The sequence below is a fragment of the Danio rerio genome, chromosome 20 (genome assembly GCF_049306965.1).
Source record: "Danio rerio strain Tuebingen ecotype United States chromosome 20, GRCz12tu, whole genome shotgun sequence".
NCBI classification, from domain to species: Eukaryota; Metazoa; Chordata; class Actinopteri; order Cypriniformes; family Danionidae; genus Danio; species Danio rerio.
The window spans coordinates 24919526-24945144 of NC_133195.1; the positions used below are offsets into that span (position 1 = coordinate 24919526).

At 34.5% G+C, this 25619-nt stretch overlaps 1 protein-coding gene across 6 annotated transcripts in view; it reads right to left on the reverse strand.

Annotated features, from left to right (window-relative positions):
* kita (KIT proto-oncogene, receptor tyrosine kinase a) overlaps positions 1-25619 on the reverse strand; it is a 101741-nt gene that overhangs the window by 38901 nt on the left and 37221 nt on the right. For 3 of the 6 annotated variants that reach the window (XM_073932141.1, XM_073932140.1, XM_073932139.1), the window contains exon 3: positions 3008-3268. In XM_073932141.1, coding sequence (XP_073788242.1) covers positions 3008-3149 — 142 coding nt within the window. In that variant the 5' untranslated portion in view covers positions 3150-3268. 6 annotated transcript variants of the gene reach the window in all.

Here is a 25619-nt window from a genome sequence, read left to right on the forward strand (position 1 = left end):
TTAAACACAAAAGAAGTTATTTTGAAACATGTTGGAAACCTGTAATCATTGGTTTTCATAGTATTTGCTTTTCTTACAATGGATGTCAATTGTTTTTTAAAACATCTTCTTTTGTGTTTGTCAAAAGAAAGACACTTTGAACCACTTGAAGGTAGGTAAATTATTGGTAAATTTTCATTATTGAGTGAACTATCCCTTAAAATAGAGATGCCCAAATTAGGGCCCGCAGGCAAATAATGGCCCATTTTAACGTTTGATATGGCGCACCATCATATCCGAGAAAGGAGTACAAATGATGGGCAAGGGCGAATGAGATTTTTATTTCTAGTTGATAATTATATTTTTTGTTTGTTTGTTTTATTGCTGAGCTACAAAATAAAAGCCAACTGAAATTGAATGTTTCATTTAAATGTTAAATGTAAATACGTTAATTTACTTTGTAAAAATATAAATATTGTCACTCAACAGATCGAGAACAATGTACAGTAGAAGACATCTTCGAGCAAATAAAGGCAAAATCAGGAACAGTTGACTAGCATAAATCCAATCTGTTATAAATTAAATCTTTTTTTTACTGTAATAAATTCATGATAAAAATGTAAAAACAAAATTGAATACTGCATTAGTTAATACAAAGCAGTGCTTTCTAGTTATTTTTAAATATTGTTAAATAAATTAGGAAGTGCCCATGGCAGCTACATTTACCTTTGGCTCTTCATAATAAAAAGTTTGGGCACCCCTGCCTTAACACTAGAACCGCCGGAGGTCAATGTATTCCTAAAATCGCCAGTGTAGGTAAATTATATTTAGAAATTGCTAAAAAAAAAAAAAAAACATACTATTTCCCAGTTTTTCGCCGCTGTTAACAAAAAGTGTCTAGACTCAGGAAATGATTATTTTATTTCCAAGTGATGGGTTGAAGCTGGAAGGGCATCAGTTCTGCGTAAAACATGCTGGATAAGTTGGCCATTCATTCTGCTGTGGCGACCCCAGATAAATAAAGGGACTAGGCCAAAAAGAAAATGAATGAATGAATGAACGAATGAATGAATGAATGAATGCATGAATGAATGAATGAATGAATGAATGAATGAATGAATGAATGAATGAACGAATGAATGAATGAATAAATGAATGAATGAAAATTATTTTTAGAGTAGGTTATGAGTAGGTTAAAATTTCTAAATTGCAGCCATCATACTCTGATGCATAACTTATTTCTCTAGACTGCCTCATTTGTTGCATTTTTTTGTTTTTAATAGCTCAACAAACCATCTTCTTTTAGTCATTGTGACTTTATTCATTTATTATATCCATTAATTCAGTAAAACTGAAAGTAAAAGTCATTGGTGAGTAATTTTAAACATAAGCAGTGCCTAAATACAAACATTTTTCTATAGTGGTTAAATTTAACCCACGCTGGTGCGTATAGGTATAAATGTCCCACTTTTTAATCTTTTTTATCCAAACAATTTTTAATATCTGGGAATTGTAAATAAGGCAATTTTAGTAAAGGTCAATGACTGGGAGGCTTGAATGTCTGTTATGTACATTTGAATAACAGTTATGGGTAAAATTGACCCCATGGCGGTTCCAGTGTTAAAGACATGTCTTGCGAGCCATAAGCGATTTAATCGGTGTCTATTACATGGAATGATTTTGTAAGAAAAACTGAATTTGAGAATTGTATCTGTTTGCTTGGTTTTCTAACCAGGTTTTATATCAAGACCTGATTTGATTTCTAAATAAAAAGAAATATTGGTTATTTTATTGGTATCTTGCAAAATGACCATACCTAATTCCTAATACAGTTTCTCAATCCAAACAAATGAAACACAATTTATTTACTGATTTTTGTGGAAGAAAATAAAAACCCTGCATAGCAATTGTAAGAAGTAATAATCCTTTCATTTGCATCCTCCAGTTATGCTAAAGCTAGAATGTCAAACAAGCTGATCTGATCCAATCTCATCATTCCTCCCACTATAACATTCCACCCCGATCCAATAGACCCTTATCACATTTCCGGGTTTCTCACTAGCGGAAGGCGTCATAGCTAAATAAACTTAAGAGTGCAGTGAATGGGAGAGTACAACAAATTTTATTCAGTCCTATTTGTTGAAATAATAAATGAAAAACTCCACCATGGTGTTATCCAGACTTTCAGAAAAAGGGAAAAAAAACATGTCAGACTGATGACGGCAATGAGAAGAGAGAATAACATCAAAATTACTCTCAGCCCCATAGACACTGCATTAAAAACACCTCAAACGAGCAGGAATTAGTTTTTTCTAATTTGACGCAAAGATGATATACATTCATAAATGGATAGATATGTTTATACGTTTTTTTAAAAATATAAATATAAACCTTCAAGGCTTTAAGATTATGATGATTGTTAAACTCATCATAGCAGTCTTGTGAATAGGGTCCATTGGTTGAGTATCTCAACATTTTCACATTATGGTGGAAAACACTGCAGTATATCATCTTCATTATAGTGCTGTAAAGGGATCCCAGATGTCCTATATTGAGGTTGTTTAAATCAAGACTGCCTGATTCAAATATACCTGATCTAATACTGTTTAATAAAGTTTGATTGGTCCAAATATATATAGAGTTTACATGTATGGTACTGTTTGATCTCTACCACTGAGTTTTTTTCTACAAACTGTTGTGATAAATACAACCAATAATGACATCTTTATTTGTTAGAATTTAAATTTTAATTTATTTAATTTGAGAGTTTGTTCACTCAGTTTTTGCCTTTGCCACTGGTCTGTACAGTATCTCTACTAGTATCTATTCAAACTGTGGCATGCAGGTTTGCGAACACATAAAAATGTGGTAGCAACAATCATGCAGGTATAACAAACAAGGCAGATGCTAAATTACATACAGTAAAGGAGGGTTCAGAATTCCTTAAATATTGCCCTACAGACATGTCACTCAGCCCAGACAATTTATTACACCCAATTAAAACACGCTCTATAAAAGATGCACTTACCTTTCACATACACATAGATTGAGCTCTTTTCACCAGTCTTCTCCTCTCTACACGAATATTTGCCCAAGTGTTGAGGGCCGGCTCTGTTTACTTTAAGAATTGTCTGTTGACCCTGTCTTTGTTCCTCCTTCAGGGTACGCATGGGACGGTTTTCATGCTGCCAGCGCACTGTACTGTTACTCTGGCAATGCAAACTGAAGTTGCTGTACAGTGGTACTGTTAGCCGGGGACCTTCTGGGGTAATGGTAGGCCTCGACCTGCCTGAGAGGAAACGAGAATGTTTAACATTTGATGAACATACAAGAGGATAGACAAGTACGTACATATTTTACACACACAGACATACAAACCAACACACAAACCAAAGCCCTTGCATAAATGGCAGTTTTGGGTGTGTATTGGACAGTTTCACAATTTCAATTCAAAATGTCTATACCGTGTTCCTCAAATAAATTTCTCTAGAAATGGCAATTTCAGACAGTTGAACAGCTGCTCATCTAGTTTCGCTCATCTTATCTTAGATTCTTGATTGAAGTATAGCATCTTTTTACACACAACGCTCCAATCATTGCTGCAATTTATTATACAGATGCAACCTTTAATTTAAGCTTTAGAGTTTTAAACAAATAAAGGTGTAGTCATCTTGCACTTCTCCAACAGACTGAGAACATGGTGAAAATGCATTTTAAAAACTGCAAAGAAACAAAGGAAAACAGTCAAACTAAAAAAAAAAAAGCATTTCTTTGTAACATGGAAATAAAATTTGCAGCTGTTTATATAAATTATATTTTTTTCTTAACAAACACACCGATAAAGCAAAAAGGACTTATTTTTTGGAGGGAAAATATTTACTCTCCGCAGTTGCTATAGCAACTTTTTAAAGAAAAATACTCAAGATAGTACTCTAAAACCACTGGAGCTCTTGATAAAAAATAAATAAATAAATTTCTCTCTCTCTTTCTCTATTTTTTTTGTGGAAAAATATGTTTTAAATATGTGGAAATATGTTAAGTAAAATGTAAAATGTTAAGTTAGTCATTTCTTTCTAATTTTAGATAAAAGTATATATATATATATATATATATATATATATATATATATATATATATATATATATATATATATATATATATATATATATATATATATATATATATATTTCAATTTTAGTTACTTTTATTTAAAATAGGGTGACACGGTGGCGCAGTGGGTAGCACAATCGCCTCACTGCAAGAAGGTCGCTGATTCGAGTCTTGGCTCGGTCAGTTGGCATTTTTGCCAGGAGTTTGCATGTTCTCCCCGTGTTCCCGTGGGTTTCCTCCGGTTTCCCTCACTAGTCCAAAGACATGTGGTAAAGAAGAATTGGGTAAGCTAAATTATCTGTAGTGTATGTGTGTGAATGAGTGTGTATGGATGTTTATGCAGATTTTCTGCGTAAAACATATGCTGGATAAGTTGGCGGTTCATTCCACTGTGGCGACCCCAGAATAATAATGGAACTAAACCGAAAAGAGAATGAATTAATATACAGTTAAAATCAGAATTATTAGCCCCCCTTTGAATTTTTTTTTTCCTTTTTAAATATTTCCTAAATGTTGTTTAACAGAGCAATTAAATTTTTACAGTATGCCTGATAATATTTTTTTCTTCTGGAGAAAGTCTTATTTGTTTTATTTCGGCTAGAATAAAAGCGGTTTTTATTTTGAAAAAACATTTTAAGTTTTAACATTCAAAATTGTTCGCTCCTTTAAGCTATATATTTTTTTCAATAATCTACAATACAAACTAGTGTTATACAATAACTTGCCTAATTACACTAACCTGCCTAGTGAACCTAACTAACCTAGTTGCTGCATAGAAGTGTCTTGAAAACCTTTTAGTAAAATATTATTTACTGTCAACATGAAAAAGATAAAATCAATAAATCAGTTATTAGAAATGAGTTATATATATATATGAAACCCACACAAACATGGGGAGAACATGCACAGAAATGCCAACTGACTCAGCAGAGGCTCGAACCTGCGACCTTCTTGCTGTGAGACGAGAGCGCAACCCATTGTGCCACCTTGCGTCGCCTATACAAATAAAATATTTATATAAATAATTTAATTATCGATTTCAGTGATTTAAATGATGAATTTTCAGCTTCATTACTCCAGTCTTTAGAGTCACATGATCCTTTAAAAATAACTCTAATATTATTATTATTATTATTATTATTATTATTATTATTATTATTAATTGTGATAGTAATAAAAAATCACTTGAAACTACATACAATAAGAAAGCATGTATTTAAATTTTTAATTAATATTTAACAATTTAACATTTTTTTACATTTAATAAATGCCACCTTAATAAACAGAATCATTAAAAAAACAAAAAACAAACAAACAAACAAACAAACAAAATGACCCCAATACACTGTAGTGTGTATAAATCAAAGATTATGGTATCGAAGTGTAAGAATGGTTTGTGGTATAGCTAATAAATTCTGTGCATTAAGCCGTGATTGTTTTCTGTAGTTAGCTTAGATTGATAGATAATCATATTAATGACTCCTAAGTTAATGTTTAGATGCAGAAGCAACTTAAAAATAAAGGTATGTATGAATGGTATGAATGGAAGTATCTTCAATAAATGTTCAATAAAACATTACTTTTTGCATCTGCTTATTTCAGTCTTGATTTCTGAGAATGTGAGAAAGGAGGTAGGGGGTACGCTACGGCCCCCATGGTTGCCTCAAGTTAAAATGAGATAACATGATAAAAATATAGAAGCTGTGGTTTAGCCTGATTAGCTGCTTGCCTCAGTGCAAACTGTCACTCTGTGCCAAGAAAACAGCATCTGCAAAGTCAGGTGTCCTTCCAGAGAAAAACCTAAGCACAACCGTTCCATGTTTACTTGTCTTCCGCAAAGCTCCAAACACCAACACCACATAGACATATAAGAATGAGAGAAATACAACTCTGAGAGTAACACTAGTAAAGCAGATTATCACCTTGTCACCTCATTGGTTAAACCATGCAGAGAGTTTTTTTTTTATCTTAATTACACCATTACGACAGCATTATGAGTTGCTGAACAGAGGTGATGTAAAGGAGCTGAGTGTTCACTATAAGCTAATGATGCTTGATAAATATGATAGCCTGCAAGATCAGTAACATTTAGTCCCAGATGCAAACAGATCTTTCATTTATTCATAGGGACTTGTGATACCATCGTTAGTCACTAGAGGCACCAGCCTACATGCAGAACCAATTAATACATGCAACACCAAAAGGCTTAGTTATGAATATAATTATTATGCTCAAACGGTTTATATCAGGGCATTAAATAATTATGCACATTTGTTCCATGTGAACGACTTCTCATGGCTGTTATCCGAAAGCCCGTAGCGTTATCGGTTTAAAAGAACCCGATGCAAAGTAGTCAATTGAGCGCTGAAGCCCTCTGGCGTTGCAAAGCTGATTTTCAGATTCATGCCAAAACCACACTAAATGCGTGTGCATGTGTTCTGCATTGTCCACGCTCGCTCTAAACCTGATCATTTGAATTGAATGAAGTCCTTCATACCACGGCTCTGATTGCCACGATTCTACAGGTAAGCCTCTCTAAAAGCGCGTTCGTGAAATTTAAGCAAAGCATCACAACAGATTCTTACTTGAAACGTAAATTCACCACATGAAAAACAGCAGTTGAAAACTAACTAAGACAAAAAGTATCTTTGTTTAAAAGCACGAGTTACACTGGGATAAAAGTCTGAACACATGATACGCAGTGGTCAGTTAACAGATGCAGTCCAGACTTGCCCCTCATCTTTTAGAACATCCATAAGGGCTTATCTGAGCAGTACAAAAGACCATCTGATACGTCCATGAGGTGCCAGCGAGCCAAAGCAAAAAAAAAAAAAAAAAAAAAAAAAAGTCAGGGTGAAGCATGCAAAACATCTTCAATGGCTTTTGGGATAAAACAAGGAATTCCAGATCATTTACATACAACCTTTGTCCAGACTAAAGGAACAATAATAAAATTAACCAAAAATGCAAACACATTAAGGCATTTTTGAAAACTCCAACAAACTTTAACCTTAAGGTGTAATTTTATCTTTAGATATCTTTTAAAACTCGTGTTTATTTCTGGTCATATATGCTGCCCATTCCTTAACATTATTGATATCAACGTTCTTAGAAAGTTTAACAGCCATGAAACCTTTATTTCCCACAAAATGTTTTTATAGTGGAAAAAACAAGTTATTTACATGTTTTAAACGTTCTTCGTTTTAAAACATGTCCACTCAGTGTTATGTCATTAAATTAAATTAATTTTGAACAATCAAAATTGTTCTTCAAAGGCATTGCACAACAAACTTTATGTTAATTCTTGACAAAATAAAGTGTTTTAAACACAGTACGTGTTTAGTTAATGTTACTGGACCTAAAGTGCTGAAGCTGGACACTGTTGCTATGGCTACCTCCTCAGATGACCGCGATTTCTGTTCGCAAATGTCTACTTTTGTCGACTTTTTAAAATGTAATTTGTAGCAGCATGTATAACTAAACGCCTAGTAAAAAAACATTTGTTCAAAAGCTTTCCAATGCTTTCAAGCGACAATGCGTTCATCGCTCACCGTGCCATTTTATCTAAAAAATAAACTTGTGTAATTGTTTTAGCGTCTAAACTCTTTCCTTCACGTCCCTCTCCAGCTGAAACAGGCTTCATATTCCTCCACTTGTTGCGGAGACGCGCGCGCGCTCGAGCCTGAGTGATGAATAATTGAGAGCAGCGCGCGGATCGGCTTTACTTTACATTCTCACCTGCCGCTCTCCGGATCAATATCTTGTTTCAATGAGCGGTTCCTGTAACTGCTTAAATTCCTGATATATAGAGTCTCTGCACGGTAAGTGAAGAGGATATGATTCACAGGGATGATCAGTGGAAACTCTCACAAGCTGTTTAGATTTTAGTTTTCAGAGAATGGGAGAGCTCTGGACTGACAGACCAGCATGAAAGCCCCGTCTTGACACACAATTAAATTATAATGAAAGACAGAACAGTGTGTAGATTAATATTAAACTGCTTTAATAATGAATCATGAGTAGAAGCAACAGGTCCATACATTATTCTCAGAAAGTAATCCGTTTTGCTTCGGTAGTAACTCAGCAAGGCTCTCTTCTCAGCAAGTGCACATCCCTACTCCTCACTGAACAACTTCTAGTTTATCTTTAAGCTTGGGGAACAAAGTAAGACCATAAAAAAAGCAAAAAAAAGATAACAGCCGCCCTACCTGGTTGGATGATTAACTGCAACAAAACAGTAAACAGAACGCAGTGATATTCCATTGTTATAAGTCCATCTATCTCATGTGTGTTGTATAGTCTTGGAGCTCGATAATAACGCCGAACGGTCGCCTGCGGAGCGATCACTGCCGTCTTAAAGGGCCAGCCTTGTTTTCTACCTTGTAGCCTGCGCGCGGGTCATGCGGAACGACGAGCGAGCCTGGGCGGGGACAGGGAGGTAACAACATCAACAGCAATAATGCTAGTCATACCTGAGACGCACAAAAGAGGTTACAAGTGCCACGGGGTGACACGTGGCTTGTCAGAAGAAACTGTGAATTGCCCATAACAAACTGTATAATGATAAGTAGGGCGATCTAATTGATTTATTAGACTGCAGATTCAATACAGGCTCCTCTTTGTGTGATAATGCTGATCTGTCAATGGCGAATTTGCAACACAAACTAAAACATTTAGATTTTCACAGAACTTCATGGAATGTTATTAGCACACAAAAAAAGAAAAGAACACAGGCTGTGTATTTCCAGATGCAAAAAGAGGTATAAAAGATAATTACACATCACCTTATCTCATGATAGCAATAATGTTTACAGCATGAGGTGATAGGTGAATGATTTAGCAGGGGGTTGTAGGTCTGCTGTACTTTCCTTTTCATAAACCATGCACATTGGTTTGATTTATTTCACAGTTATCACTGATTTTGACAAGCACATCGTGGGGTAATTAGCTTTGGAACCAGCAAGATTAGCCTCATCTGCATCATACTTTGATTTTGTCTGAGAACAAAGAACTATTAAACATAAATGAGTGGATAGTGGTAGTATTGTTTTAAGCATTTGTTTGTCATTAATGTCTGTGAGAGGCTTTGTATCTTTCCTAATCTGCTCCACTGATATCCAATATTTGTATTGGCTTTCAAAAATAGAATGATTGATATTTTATGCTTTTATTATAACAAACAACAGAGTTTCACTATACTTGTCATTCTAACATATAACTTAAATGTGACAGCCGAACTCCACTTCACCCTGTTATTTACCCATATTTCTCAATGAGCCAGTAGCCAGGAGTCATTTTGAATTATAAAAAAAAAATAACATGTTGCTATTTTCCCATTCTTCAACATCATCTTGTGATTTTGCATCATTCCAGACTCTGAGATAAACACATTCATTGTTTTTTTTTGTTTTTTTTTATTCAATATTGAACTGTCAAATGTGAAATAAAAGTGCTGAACAAGTTCAACAAGGCAAATATAACCTTGAGGGAAACAAAATGATTTTGAATGGTTCTCGAATATGCCCAATGATTGTGCCAATAGAACAAAATGTACAAACATTAAAATGGATTTATATCCTACACACTAGCACAAATTAGTTAAGCCAGCTGCTGTAAATCATTCCACATATATACCCATGGCCTCATTAAATCGGTATTACTGCGCCAGTGTGTCTCTGTGGTACAGTATACATCATGCTTTTCAGCAAAATGTGTTGCAAATAGTTAAATATTCACTTATTAATATACAAGTGACACCATCATGACTATGACAGTTGGCTTCATTTACCTTTAAATCATCTTTGAAATAAAAATATAGTTTTTTCTTGGATTAGTATACTTGTTATGAATTAAAGGTGACATTTCCAAAGCAGCTTTAATGAAAGAATGATATATAGAATGACAAACAACAATGTAAAACGTAACCCAATATTCAATTTAACTCGTGTTTATTTATATAGCGCTTTTACAATGTAGATTGTGTCAAAGCAGCTTAGAAGTTTAGGTAACCTGAAAATGTGTCAATCCAGTTTTCAGATTTAAATCATCCCAGTCAATCAAAATTAATACATTTAGTAACACTTTAGGGACCAATTATCACTATTAATCTTGGCAGTACTATTATTATTACTTTTAAAGCACTGTTCTGTATGATCTTATTCTACATCCGTAATCCTACCCAATACCTAAACTACATTAATAACTGTTAAAAAGGAGCAAATTAGGAGTTTATTTAAGCAAAAGTCAAAACAGTTTGCTAAGAGTGAGAACTGAAACTTAAAATAAAATTGTGACGAAAAATTCCATCCAAGTATAACAAAGTATATTGCAATATATATTGCAGAAAAAGTAAATATTGCAATGTCAGATTTTTCCAATATCGTACAGTCCTAGTAATCAGTACATTTTATAAACACGTTTTGATAGTTCAGTAAGATTACACATTTATAACCTAGTGAAATACAAGATGTAAAAGTACTGACATGTAATATCAGAAACACTGTCGTAGTATTTTGTTTTAAAATAATAATGAACACTGCTACCATTTTTCCCATGAAAAGGTATTTTTGGTGTAATAGCTATAAATGGGTTATGGGATTTTCTAAATATTAAGAACATTTGTATTTAAATGTAAACAACAAAGAAAAAGCACTCACTCACTCAGAATAGTCCAATAAAGAAGTGAAGGTCAGGGCAGGAAGAAAACAAACATAAAACAAGGAACAAAACAGGCAGGGCAATATCCACAACTGAAAAACGATACTAAGCACTGAATGTGTGTGAATGTGGTGCTTATATGCGTGTCATACATTCCCACAGGTGTAGTTTAATCAGAGTCAGATGGGTCACAGCTGTAGCTGGGTTACTGGTGTAATGCATAGTGGGAGGTGTAGTCCAGGGCTGCGTCCGAAACCACATACTTCCATACTATATAGTACGCTAAAATTAGTATGCAAGTCGAGTAGTATGTCCGAATTCATAGAATCGAAAATAAGAATGCGAGAAGTACCCGGATGACTTACTAATTCCTGTGAGATTCTGGAGTGCGCATCCCATGCTTGCTGCCCTGCGAGTGAATTTATAAATGGGAGTGAAGCGACACAATTGACAGGTAGATCATGTGACTATGACAAAATGGCGAATGTAGTACGTCTGAATTCCATTCATACTTTTCACATTCATACTGTATAGAACTTACTTTTCTAACGGCTGAGTAGTACGTTTAGATTCTAATGCAGTACCTACTGAGTAGTAGGCGGTTTCGGACCCAGCCCAGGTGAATGGCAGGGATGAGGGATGGCACTCGTACTGTTGACTGTATAATATGTTACTGTTAAAGTCAGCTTGAATCAAAAATATTGCTGAGGCTTTTATTTCAGTAGGGATGTACTTCCATCTGAAACAAAATAGTCATGAGGGGCGGGGCTATATTTTTGCTAATCACTGCCTCATAGCAAACTAACCGTACAAGGGGTATGGTAAAAATATTGTGACTAGTCAAACTAATGTCAGCAGAGAAAAACTTCCACACCAAATGCACTAGCAAATGGACATTTCTTTTCAGTGGATTAACTTTCACATTAATTGTTCACCAAATGAATAACAATGTGTGGTATGTTTTTATTTTCACATGGATTTTAAGGTTAGCTAGTGTGTTCCAAAACGGAGATAAAAGTTGCCTTTAGAAGATACAGTATGTGATTTCAAAATTTGCAGTCTTTCACTTTCACCAATATGAATCAGTGTTTTGATGGCATCACTCTGCACTTTACAGGTTCTTATCAGATATTCCAACTGACATCACGGTTAACACGGTTGCTCAATGGCTAGCACTGTCTCCTCACAGTGAGAAGGTTGCTGGTTCAAGTCCCGGATGGGCCAGTTGGCATTTCTGTGTGGAGTTTGTAAGCTCTCCTTGTGTTCACATGGGTTTCCTCCAGGTGCTCTGGTTTCCTACAGTCCAAAGACATGTGGTATAGGTGAATTGTATAGACTAAATTGGTCATAGTATATGAGTATGTGGGTATTTCCTAGTATTGGGTTGCAGCTTGAAGGGCATCCGCTGTTTAAAACATATGCAGGATAAGTTGGCGATTCATTCCACTCTGGTGACCCCCAATGAATAAAGGGACTAAGCCCAAAAAAATGAATTAAATTGTTGAATGAGAAGCTAAAGGTTTATTCTGCTTCAATGATTTATACTAAGCTCAGCTAAAAGTGCTCCTGTCAGATCCGGAAATTGGTTAAATGGATTAAAGAAGATACAACTGTAGAAAACTTGTAAAATTAGTGTATTTACAAAAAAGTGGAACGTTCCATTAAAGCTGTAGCTGATTATGGTCACTTGTTCCCACAAAGCATATCAAACCCATTTGAATTTTACACAATTCATAGACAAACTCAGCACTATACTGTTAGACTGTGGCTGTGATAAGCAGTTAGATGTGGCTGAACTAAACTGCCCTGGCTGGGCTTTAATACAAACAAAACTCTACTGCCTATTAAAAAATAATAATAAGGAGGAGCTGCTCAACATGGCCCCCATCTTCCTGTATCAGTTGATATTACATCAACACATTAGATGGGGTTAAGTGTTTCAAGGCACTTCAGAGGACATTCAAAGTTTTTGGTTTCAGGTACAGTGCAGTACTGCATGTTTAACAAAATGTCTTATAGATGAACTCACACTGTGCCATGACCCGGGTCTGGTTTAAACTATAACAGCACTCTGCTGAGAGAAAAGCAGACGTATGTTTGTGAGGAAATACCATATGTTGTGTTAAAAATAAATAAATGACACAGAACATGAGAACTGTTCAAGTCTACGTTTTTATTTGAGCTCTAGCAGAGTCGTATTACACACTGCTGCTTACTGTCACTGTCAGGGACTATTTTTATAGCATATATTTGACAAACATATACTGTGGAGGTCAATAATAGAGAACAATTGACTTGAATGACTTCATTGACTTGAATGACTAGTCTTAAACACTGCTCTGGTGTGATCTTTTACGAGTCTCTTCCACACTTTAGATGACAAGAATTATGTTTCCTATCGGACCCAGATAGAATAAACTTGCTTTCATTAGTAAAGTAAACTTTGGTCCAGTTCTTTTCACAAAACTGTCCTGGGCAAAGCTGTTTAGATGATGAATCAGACGAATGCCACAAAGAAGCCTTTCTGTGTTCTCCCTGTATTCACTGGGTTTCCTCCTACAGCCAAAAGATGGTTAGTGTGATTTTAGCAAGTAGGACATGTTCCTGGATCAACATCTATGTTGATCCTGGAACAACATTCCAATCAGCCAATCAGATTTAAGGGATAAGATTACAGTTTATGTTAAATTTAGGCTTACAGTTAGGGTTAAGTGCCTCTATATCATTGTTATCCAACTATCAATCCCCTCTGATTTGGGGGATGATTTACAGTTATGGTTAGGATTACAGTAGGTATGGATTATATTTTCGAACCTGGAGTGATGTTTCAGGAGCAACATAGATGTTACTCCAGGATTGCATCCTACTTAGAAAAAAAAACACACTGCAGAAAGACATGCAGGTTATTAACTGGTTCTTGCTATGAATATAGCAATAGATTCTGGAATGGTGTTAGGATGGACAATAAATAAACGTTGAGATTCAAATCTTTGCCCTGTCCAGAGATAAACTAGTGAGCAATTCCAGCTGCAGTGTTGAAATGATCACCCCATTGGAATCTTTGTAATTTTGTTATTTAGTGGCTAATTTGTATTAATTTGTACAATCTCATTCATACATTTTAGCATGATTTGCTCAACCCCCAATGAGGGCTAACGTTCTGGAGTCACGTCTCCTTTAAAAAAATCATGTTTTTATGTGAATGAAGTCATATGAATTCATACAAATCAGTCACTTTCCTGACAATAAGCAAAATAGTCAAGCTTCCTAGTGAGATTGGTTCAATCTCTTTCAATATAGGTGAAATAAAACATCTGTTTTTGATTTACATATCCGCTTGTTAAGTGTGATGTCATGCGAAGTGGCTTTCGGGTGCTCAATCAAACTGTAGAGAGACTTATCAAATGGTAATAATAAACGTTTACAAACTGCTGAAATACTTTCGAAAAAATCACGATCACGATATATACAGTTAAAGTCAGAATTATTAGCCGCCATGAATTATTAGTCCCCCTGTTTATTTTTTTCCCTAATTTCTGTTTAACGGAGAGAAGATTGTCAACACACTTTTAAACATAATAGTTTTAATAACTAATTTCTAATAACTGATTGATTTTATCTTTGCCATGATGACAGTAAATAATATTTTACTAGATATTTTTCAAGACACTTCTATACAGCTTAAAGTGACATTTAAAGGTTAACTAAGATTTTTAGGGTTTACTAGCAGGTTAGTGTAATTAGGCAAGTTATTGTATAAAGATGGTTTGTTCTGTAGACTATCGGAAAAAATATATAGCTTAAACGGGCTAAATAATTTTGACCTTAAAATGGTTTTAAAAATAAAGTCGAAATAAACTTAAAAACTAAAAAAGTGTCTATAAACAAATATTCATGACTTAACAAGCGGATATGCACAAGATATCATTCAAGGTTGTTAAGGGTTTAGCTTAATATTTTTTGGTTAACCTACTCTTCAAAAAACAAAATGCTCTGCCTTTGTAAATAAAAAAAATGCTATATTTTTCTTAATTTTTTTCTCACTAATCACAGTGGCATCCCAGCAAGCATTTTTTTTTAAACAAAAAAGGCTAATAGAGGTCTAATGTCTAAACAAGGCTAAACTTGGGCTGTCAGTGAAAATAGACGAATAGACGTCCAAGAATAAACTAGGCATGAGACGATAACCGTGTTCAAGGTATACAGCGGTTTGGAAAAGTCAAGGTTTTAAAACCATCAAAATATTCTGCTATACCGTTCCTAATGTATGTGTAAGAATTTTTATTTCCCTTTTTTTGTCTGTTTTTTAAGACAACATTATCTCCAGTATAGAAAAGATCTCCAAAGATGTCGTTTTAAATTCTAAAACAAAATCTGTGTTTTTGAAACAAACGAAGACAGCAGAAGTCAATAATTCTTTTGAATTATTTAGCCTGACATGTTCACTGTTCTAAAATATTTAAATTTAAATTATATAAATGTTTCCTAAATTAAAATATATTGTATTCAAAGGGGGAAAGGGTTTTATTTTTTTCCCAATCATTTACAATTATATATTTTAGAGTATTATTTTAGTATTATCACAGTATTATCACTGTGATACCGTAAAACAGTGATATTTATATCCAAGGTTATCATACCGTCAGAATATTATACCGGCCCATGCCTAGAATAAACCAAAACTAGACTAGTCATCAAATAAACAGAAATGAATGACTACACATATAAAGACTGCCTGATCTGTCTACTTGACCACTATTGATTGTCTATTAGTTTTGGATTATTCTTAGATGTCTTTTAGATTTTCACTAACAGTCCAAGTTTAGCCTTGTTTCAGCATAGTTCTCTAAGTTTATGTCTATTAGATGTCTATTAAACAAAAATGTTGCTGGGATCACAGCTGCATGCTTTGTTTGTAAAATGGCAAATTTAGAATTCATCCATTCAATTTCTTTTCGGCTTAGTCCCTTTATTAATCAGGGGTTGCCACACTCACAGCAAAACTGCTAACTTATCCAGCATACGTTTATGTAGCGGATGCTGTTCCAGCTGCAACCCATCACTGGGAAAAACCCATACACTCTCATTCTCACCCATACACTACGAATGATTGTGTTTACCCAGTTCACCTATAGCGCATGTCTTTGGACCGAGGCTCGAACCAGTGTCCTTCTTGCTGTGAGGCGACAGCACTACCCACTGCACCACCCTAATTTAGATTTAAATTTAAATGAAACCAAACAAACATATCAAATGGCCATCTCATTGCCGTTGCATATTAGCGTCGATGCTGCATATTAGCTCTGTCACATTATTATTAGATTTTTTACATTTTGGGAGGAGTAAAATTTACGTATGCAATTTCAACAACCAAATGCATTTAAACCTGACCAGTTTTGTTTGTTTAGACATGTGGTCCCAAACCACCTTCTGAAATAGTTTGTGTGATAGAATCTAAAAATGTGCCTCAAATGTGTTTCAGAGTGCATTTACACCTAGTGTTTTCATGTCTGGATAGCTATCAAACATCACCATTTGTAAACAGCCTATAAAAAAGTGCTCTTTAAGTTTGATCATGCGCTTTCTCAAATATTTAAAAAAACGGTTACACCATTCTTCAGAAAACTGTACACATAACTCATGAAATATGCTTAAAAGCATCTTCAAATGGCTTCAAGTAGTAATTTTATTAAGTTGTAGGTTTGTCCTCAACTTTTGATCTATAATATGTGTATTTTGCGGTAATGGTTTTATAAAACTAAATAAGGCCCTTGAAGCTGTGGTCACCACATAATTTAGAATAACCCAAACCCTTTAGCTGTTCTAAATACACTATAAACCACAGTTTCACAGTGTTTAATGCTTTATTGTCACGACAAAATGAAAAGAAAGTTTAAGAGAAGATTATTTCAGCTCTAATACAAGTGAAACTGTGTACATTAAAAGACATTGCACATTTTCTCCGATATAACGTTTTTGCTCAGTTCTCTAGGACAGCCCCCCAAAAAACCCATGGGTATAGCAATGGGGAAATAACATACTAGCATTCTATGCCAGCAAAGACTAATAAATGTGCTAATTAAATAAAATTTTAAATATTGTTATAGGCTGTGTGATTTAATCCCTTTAAATTTAAATCTGCTTTATAAGCAGCACTAAGCAAAAACAGTTGCAAAGATATTTGATATTTCCTTTCACATCAGCAGAGCTTCAGCACCACAACATGTTCTCTTCATTACAAGCAACCCAAGTTAAGGTAACAACCCCAGGCTGTTTACATGTGGATATATAGTCTCTCTATAACAGACCGCAGTCACCCTGCTTTATCGAAACCATAATATTTACCTCTTCCTCTTACACCAATCACACGAATCTAAGACTGTGTATGCTAAAGCAAATAATTATTTCCTTGGACACCCTATTCTTTGTTTCCTTATCAAACTGACATTCATTTGCATTTTTTACCATTAAGTTAGTGTAATCGGAAAATAATTTCTATATATTCAACTAATGCTCAGCCAGTCTTAAGATACATAAATACAGAATTTAAACTATTTTAAATTATAAAAGAAGATTCTGTCAAATTGTATTTTGCTAGTTATTTTTAATACATTTCTTTACTGATATATATGAGCAATATCACACAAGTAGCAATGCGATATGGCTGTATATCGGCACTAGTGAGAGGCATGCGTTGTGTTCCTTAGTGTCCCACCAGTAACGATATTCAGGCAATTGGCACTGCTATGAGTGTGATATTGCATTTACACAACAGTTTGACGGCATAATCATGTATATAAAAAAGAAACTCAAACACAAGAGTCTAAAAATCGTTTTGTATGAGGCACTACTTTCTTCCACCATTCTTTCACATCTGATGCTGACTTCAGAACAGCAGAAACCGCTGCTACTTCACAAACGTCACTTTAGAGCTAGTATTTGAATGACTCTCTAGCGTAATATCCAAAGTGATGACAAAACAAAGTGATGAAAAAAAAATTTTGCCCACATTTTAAGATTATAATGCTGAATGGCATAAAATGCCATCATTCTAAAGACATTTCCCAGTATTTCTCTGTTGCAATCAGAATATTACAATAATTAGCCTTGAAAAAGCCAAAGCAGCGCAATCACTATTAGATTACTGTTGTGTTTGCGATAAGAAAAAATGCTAAACACATGCGGGCATTTCTTCTTTCTTTCTTTTTATTGAACTAGTCTGCAGTAATAAAAACAAGGGACTCTTTAGAAAAAAAAAAAAAAAAACTGATGACAAGCCACAAAGTAACTCAGGGTTATAGAAAGAGTGGCCAACACAAAATACATACATCCCTGATATGCGAGGCCCGTCTCACACTAAATACATTACAATTACTATGGTATAAATACAGCACTACAACATACAAAAGAGAGAGATTGACTTAGAATGCCACTAAGTTTTGTTAGAGTTTTTCTCCCCTAAGGGTTTATTATGAGGTCTTTGTCGACATCCTGTGGATGGACAACGTCAGCCATCTTTGCTCTGCTCAGTATAAGCTAATGGCCTGACGCGCTGAAATGATAAATATTTAAAATAGGCACTATCCTTATAAATAAACTGCTTAGTTGCAATCTAAACAATTACATTCTTGTCTAAAAAAAACATCTAAAGTACAAAAGGTTGTTCAACAGCTGTAATATTTGTCAAACTGTAGTGAGTGTATTGATCTGCTGTCATTTTACGTGGGTGAAGTAAAACAGAAGGGTGAGGCTCTATGAGAGCTATACTCTAGAGCAGGGATCACCAAACTTGTTCCTGGAGGGCCGGTGATCAGCAGATTTTAGCCCCAACCCTAATCAAACACACCTGAACTATCTAATCAAGATGTTACTAGGTATTCTTGAAACACCCAGGCAGGTGTGTTGAGGCAAGTTGGAGCTAAACCCTGCAGGGACACTGGCCCTCCAAGACCGAGATTGGTGACTCCTGTTCTAGAGTGTAGCATTCTACACTGCTCTATATATTTCTATATACATGAGACGTATATTTTTAGCAATAATTCCTCTATAAGATCATCTTTTTCATGCAGTCACTTTTAGTTTGTTCCACCTTAAGCACACAATTGCAATTTTCAAGAAAATAAGATAACCACAGTTCCAAATAACTTGTGTTGATGTATCATATAATGCAAACAGAGTGAAACGGTCAGTTCCATGGTCATCGCCAGTTCGCAGTTACTTGTTTTAATGGTTTAGTTGAATGACATCCAAACTAAAACCGCACAAAAAAGAAAGTGGGCTAGATTTAAAGGCCTTTTTCAATACAACATATCATTCAGGATATTTTGGCATACAAGTGGTCCCTGGCTTGAGCCTGGTCATGCTTGTCAAACCTCATGAGATGACTTGAAGCTCCTGGGCTGCCTGATTCATCTAATTCCCATGAACACACTGGCTGTATTTGCTTATGACTGCTGTGTTGAACTGTAAGACAAAGGCAGACATATAAACGAATCCAGGGGGTTGAGGGGTAAAGTTAAGGTAAACATGTGACGGGAGGACGAATTTGCCTGTAGTTACATATTTACCCATAGAATGTTATCATTAATTGAGAAACACTTTGCATTTGAACAGGCAACTGCTAGCTTTAAGGAACATGAAATGAGATGTACAGTTAAAGTCAGAATTATTAGCCCCAATTTCTGTTTAACAAAAAGATTTTTTTTTCAACACATTTTTAGTAACTAATTTCTAATAACTGATTTATTTTATCTTTGCCATGATGACAGTAATAGTATTTTACTAGATTTTTGTCAAGATACTAGTATTCAGCTTACAGTGCTATTTAAAGGCTCAAATAGGTTGATTAGGTAAGATATGGTAATTAGACAAGTCGTTGTATTACAGTGGTTTGTTCTCTATAAAAAATATATTGCTTGGGGGGTGGGGGTGGGGGGTTGGGGGAATCCTACACGACGGTAATAGTATGATCAAGGTGTTAACATGTCTGTACTGCACCTCAATAATGCGACTAAAATCGGCATACTCCACGTCTTAACTCAGTTTTTTGTTCAGTTTGATTATGACCTGAGTCAGATTAAATGAATCAAAAATAGCTGTTTACATGGTAGAGGCTTAATCAGAGTATTTTCTTAATCGTATTAAAATCAGATTACTGGCGCCCATGTAAACGTACTCAATGTGACAGCGCCAAATACTAGCCTGGCATATATAAACAGTATTTTTGTAGATGTGTATATCAAAGGACCATTTTGTAAACCATGTAAACTTTTTTACACAAAGAAAAAAACATCAATGTTTTTAGCAACATCGTAGCCAACTCAGCCAAAGTAGACAGTGGGACACCGAAGCATCACAGATATTTGAGAAGCGGTCTGTATATAACTTGTGCAATGTAACACTGTCTTGCACATTTGGAAAAACATGAAGGGGAATGTATGACTCTAGAATTTTTTTTTAGGATAAATACACTGACAGCCCTTTATTTGACGGTCCTGATTCGCATGTTCTGTAATTACAATATACTTAACCTAAAACTTATCCCTAAAGACTGAGCTTAACCCATGTCGTTATCTTATAAAACCCTTTGGTAAGTACACTGGTAAGTCACATATTTGAAAATAAAGTACCACTTTCATCATCAAAGTAATATAGTGTTAATAAAAGAACAAACTCAAGAAAGCCTTTCAAATCATTGCTTCATAGAAAATCACTGATCAGATTTATGTCAGTGGGAAAAATCACACACACACACAAAAAATGATGATCTGCGACTTTAGGTTTGCACTTTTAGGCTATTTTAGGAAAACTCTTCAATTTTTGCTCAAGAGCAGTTGAAAGAAACTTTTGTAGCCTACAGCAAGTTTAAAGAGCACCTGTTTCAAAAGTCAGATGAGCCTCAGCTTTTGCTGCAAATGCTTTTTTCTGACCTGCAAGATGTATTATGTGCAAAGAGGTGCTGTAAAAAAGTGCACTCCGTATTTATCTTTCTCTTCATCTCTCTCAGCCATTTGAAGGTTTTATTAGCTCTGCAAGAATGCTTTTATTGTCCTGTATCTTTAAACATCCTACAACTGATTATCAACAATATTAGAATTCTAATCAACCTAAATATGTAAATCTGATAGTTGACCCTAAATGGAGCCTCTAAATGATATTTGCAGAAATGCAACATATATACTGAAATAGAAACAATGAAAACTTGCAAAAAGTACTAAGTGAACATATAACGTGTTGGTGTGCAGGTGGGAAATCTAATAATACCTAATAATAATGATAATAATAATAATAATAATAATAATAATAATAATAATAATAATAATTGTCGGTAGTGTATGAGTGTGTGTGTGTGTGTGTGTGGATGTTTCCCAGAGATGGGTTGCAGCTGGAAGGGCATCCGCTGCGTAAAAACGTGCTGGATAAGTTGGCGGTTCATTCCGCTGTGGTAACCTTGGATTAATAAAGGGACTAAGCCGACAAGAATATTAATGAATAATATTATTATAAAACATACGGGGTACATTCAAGGTACGTTGCGCATTCATTAATCTAAAAATTGAAGCAAACAAATATTCATATTTATACACAGTATCATATATAAACACAATAAATGTGGCCTTTTAATAACACATTTTATTATTTCATAATATTTATTATTAAGGTCACACTTTACAATAAGGTTAATTAATGCATTTACTAACATGAACAAACAATAAACAAGACATTTACTACTGTATTTGTTCATGTTAGTTAACGTTAGTTAATGAAAATACAGTATTTAATGGTTAGTTCATGTTAACTCACGGTGCATTAACTAATGTTAACAAGCATGGACTTGGATGTTAATAATGCATTAGTAAATGTTCAATTATGATTAATAAAGGCTGTACATGTGTTGTTCATGATTAGTTCATGTTAGTAAATGCATTAACTAATAAATCTTATTGTAAAGTGTTACCATTATTGATTACGTTACATCATCAATGCTGTATAAGGAACTTTATGAAATGGAAAAACACTAGATGTGCAAAAACCCTACTGAATATAGCTATATGCTAACATACTAGCTTAGGCTTACTACTTAACAAGATCGCTGTTGTCCTTCCACCCCGCTTAAATGTTGCCTGATCACTGCTGTTAAATACTACAATGTAAATAATTTTTCAATTTTAATATATAACTCAGAATGAACATAAGTAAATCAATTTCAGATAGGAAAGGGTGGTTAAAAATACCTGTGTATCCCTATATAAATCGTATGGCAAAAAGCTGTTGAACAAGCTTGAACAGGACGTGTCTTTTCCTGAAAGAGCTTTTTTAAGACAATAAAAATGATCAACCATTAATGCTTAACTCTTAACAAGCTCGCTGTTGATCTGCTCTTTCAAAATGTCGTCTAATCACTGCTGTTGTTGAGATTCAAATGCAAACATCTCAATTATCTTTATCATAAATATGTAAGTCTTATAATTGACCCTAAAAGAAGCCTCTAAATCAGGGGTCACCAAACTTGTTCTTGTAGGGCCGGTGTCCTGCAGATTTTAGCTCCAACCCTAATCAAACACACCTGAATGAGCTAATCAAGGTCTTTATAGGTATACTTGAAACATCCAGGCAGGTGTGTTGAGGCAAGTTGGAGCTAAACTCTGCAGGCACACCGGCCCTCCAGGACCGAGATTGGTGACCCCTGCTCTAAATGATATTTGCAGAAATGCAACATATACTGTAGACTGAAATGGGAACAATGGAAACTTGCAAAAAGTACTAAGTGAACATAAACAGTGTTAGTATGCAGGTGGGAAATCGTTCACATCTGTTTTGTGGAAAGCAAACAAAAATAAAACAAGGAATAGAAACCAACAAATTTTTAACACAACAGTGATGTATATTTATACGGAATGGGAACATATTTTTGTATCACTGAAACAGATGGAACAGTAATGGTGCTCTTCAAAATCACATTTTATTGTTCTTTCCCAACTTTAATGGATACTTTTGTGTACATTTTACTGTAACTCTCTGCACAGTGTGTTATGATTCTATGCCAAAAGCAACCCTACGCATGCTTTATGAAATGACTTTTTCGTAACTGATAAATGATTGAATGCTTTGTTCTATTGCGATTTTCTACAGAGTGCAGAGGGGGGATTGTTGCACTGGAGAAATGTTGGCATGCCCTGACATTTGTGCTTTTTTCAGTTTCTTAGAAACATATTAAAGTTGTCATATATTGCATAAGTAACATTGTTTTCTGTTATTTATTAAGTAAGGAAAACATATACACTACCGGTCAAAAGTTTTAGGCTAGTTTTTTTTTCATGTTTTTCTTTTTAAAAGAAAATTCTGTTCATCAGGGTGGCGTTTATTAAATGTAAAAAAATGTAAATTGCTAAATATTTATTAACATTTTAAATAACTACTTTTTTATTGTATGTTGTTTTAAATGAAATTATTACTCCATACATTATTGCTTTTATTACTATTACCATGAATAATAATAATATTAAATATTAGAGTGATGTCTGAAGGATCATGTAAATAAAGACTGAAGTAAAGAAGCTGAAAATTCCTCTTTAAAAATCACTGGAATAAATGATCAAATTAAATGATATTCTACTTTTGAGCAGTTATTTTATAGTGCAATAACATTTCACAGTTTTACAATTTGTACTGTATTTTTGATGAAATAAATGCAGCTTTGGTGTGCAGGAAAAGCTTATTTTAAAAGATTAAAAAATCCCACTGACCCCAAACGTTAGACTGGTACTGTATATAACCAGAAACGGTTTTATATGCTCATTTATTTCTCAATAAAATGGCCCTAGAAGCTCTATATTGAACATATTTAGAACGGTCGCGAACAAGCTCTGCTCTGACGCAACTCTCAGTGCTCTCTCTCTCTTTTACACACATGCACTCACATACACAGGATGATGATGAACATGTAAAATAAATATGTGCAAAACAATAATACTGAATTTGTCAATACAATATTTTAAAATACAGAGTAGATGCCTTGTTAAATCATTCTAACTTAAGTGGTGGATGTTTAAATTACCCACATGAGTGAGCTATTTAATTTAACCTATATACAGAGTAACCTCCTTATTGGTGATGTGGATAACATAAGCTAAGTTATAATTAAACTCAACAAAAAAGACTGGCATATTGGCTGTATTTTGATGCAATAACGTGAAGGAAAACACAGTTAAGAATTAATATCAACCTCTGCATAAACAGATGATGTTTAATAGTGCATTTGTTTGTAACTTCCAGAAAGAAAATGACAGTAAGAGCTGAGCTGTATGACACATATTTTTAATGCATAAATTCCATATTTTAAAATATTTGATGAAAAAAATGTATAAAGGTCTCGTGGTTCATAATTTCAACAAATTTCAGATTATAAAAATAAAAGCAAACTTCTCTCTTAAGCGCACACGATGCCTGTGTATGTTTGTGGGCATTAGCAAGTTTATGTGAGTGTCATCATGTGGTTTGTGTTTGAATGCAGAAGGTGAGAACTAATTAGTGAATAATGAGCTTAGACCAGGTAATTCCTGCAGGAATCCTACAAGAAACAACCTACAAAACAGGCAAAACAGGCAGGAATCCTACAGGGTACATGAGGGAATCCTACAGATAACATGTAGAATTTTTTTTTTTTTTTGCAGGAAATATACAGGGAACACCACTGGGAATATGAAGGAATCCTGAATCCTGCATGAACTCAAGAGGAAACATACATGAATATTACAGGGAATATGAAGGAATCTTGCAGGAGTCTAATAGGGAACATGCAGTAATCCTGCAGGACGTTTACAAGAGACATGCAGGACTCTTGCAAGGATCCGACAGAGTACATGTGGGTATCTTACAAAAAAAAAACATAGGATTCCTGCAGGAAACATACAGGGAACATGCAGGACTCCTGCAAAAATCCAACAGGGAACATGCAGGAATCCTGCAGGAACATTCCAGGGAATATGAAGAAATCCTGCAGGAATTCTACATTGAACATGTAGTACTCCTGATATTATATCACAAGGACCATGCAGGCCTCTAAAGGAATTCTACAGGGAACTTTTAGGAGTCCTGTGGGAATTTTACAAGGAACATGTAGGAATCCTTTAGGGGACGCATGTGATTCCTGGAGTTCCCCATGTTCTCAGTTTTTTTATATTCCCTATTTTATATTTTATATTCCCCATGTTATCATTTTTTTTGTTTTTTTGTAATGATTTTAAAGCACACTGAACTGAGCTAAACTGAACTGAACTTAAACACTAAAAACTGAACTACCCTGATCCAGTTACTATATGACCATTTATGTGAAGCTGCTTTGACACAATCTACATTGTAAAAACGCAGCACAAATAAAGCTGAATTGAATTGAAAAATTATATTGAAGTTTGTATGATTACACTCAGTAACATATCTGCTAACTGAGGATAAGGGAGTTCTCTTAACTTAACATCTCTCTTAACATCTTAATTTATGTTCTAAAGTTGAACAAAGGACTCTGGCCATTTCAGAGTATCACATAAGAAAGAAAGGATGGGAATCTTAAATAAAAATAAATAAATAAATGATACATAACCACTCAAAGTGTTTTACATTTGTTTGAGGTGGCTTCAGACTGGAGAAAATAAAAGGTTATTGCAAATGATAGGAAATAGAATAGATGAATAAACTCTGACATAGTGACTTTACATATTTGGGAACTTTTTTTTTTCATTCAAAATCTCATTTGAGAAACCTAACTAGTCGCTCTTGTCATTGAAATGTGTCATCACTCCCTTGAAAATAAAAGGAATTGTGCTGCTTTTTTTCTGCATGGCACTAAAAGTGTAAATCAAACTTCCTTTAAGCGT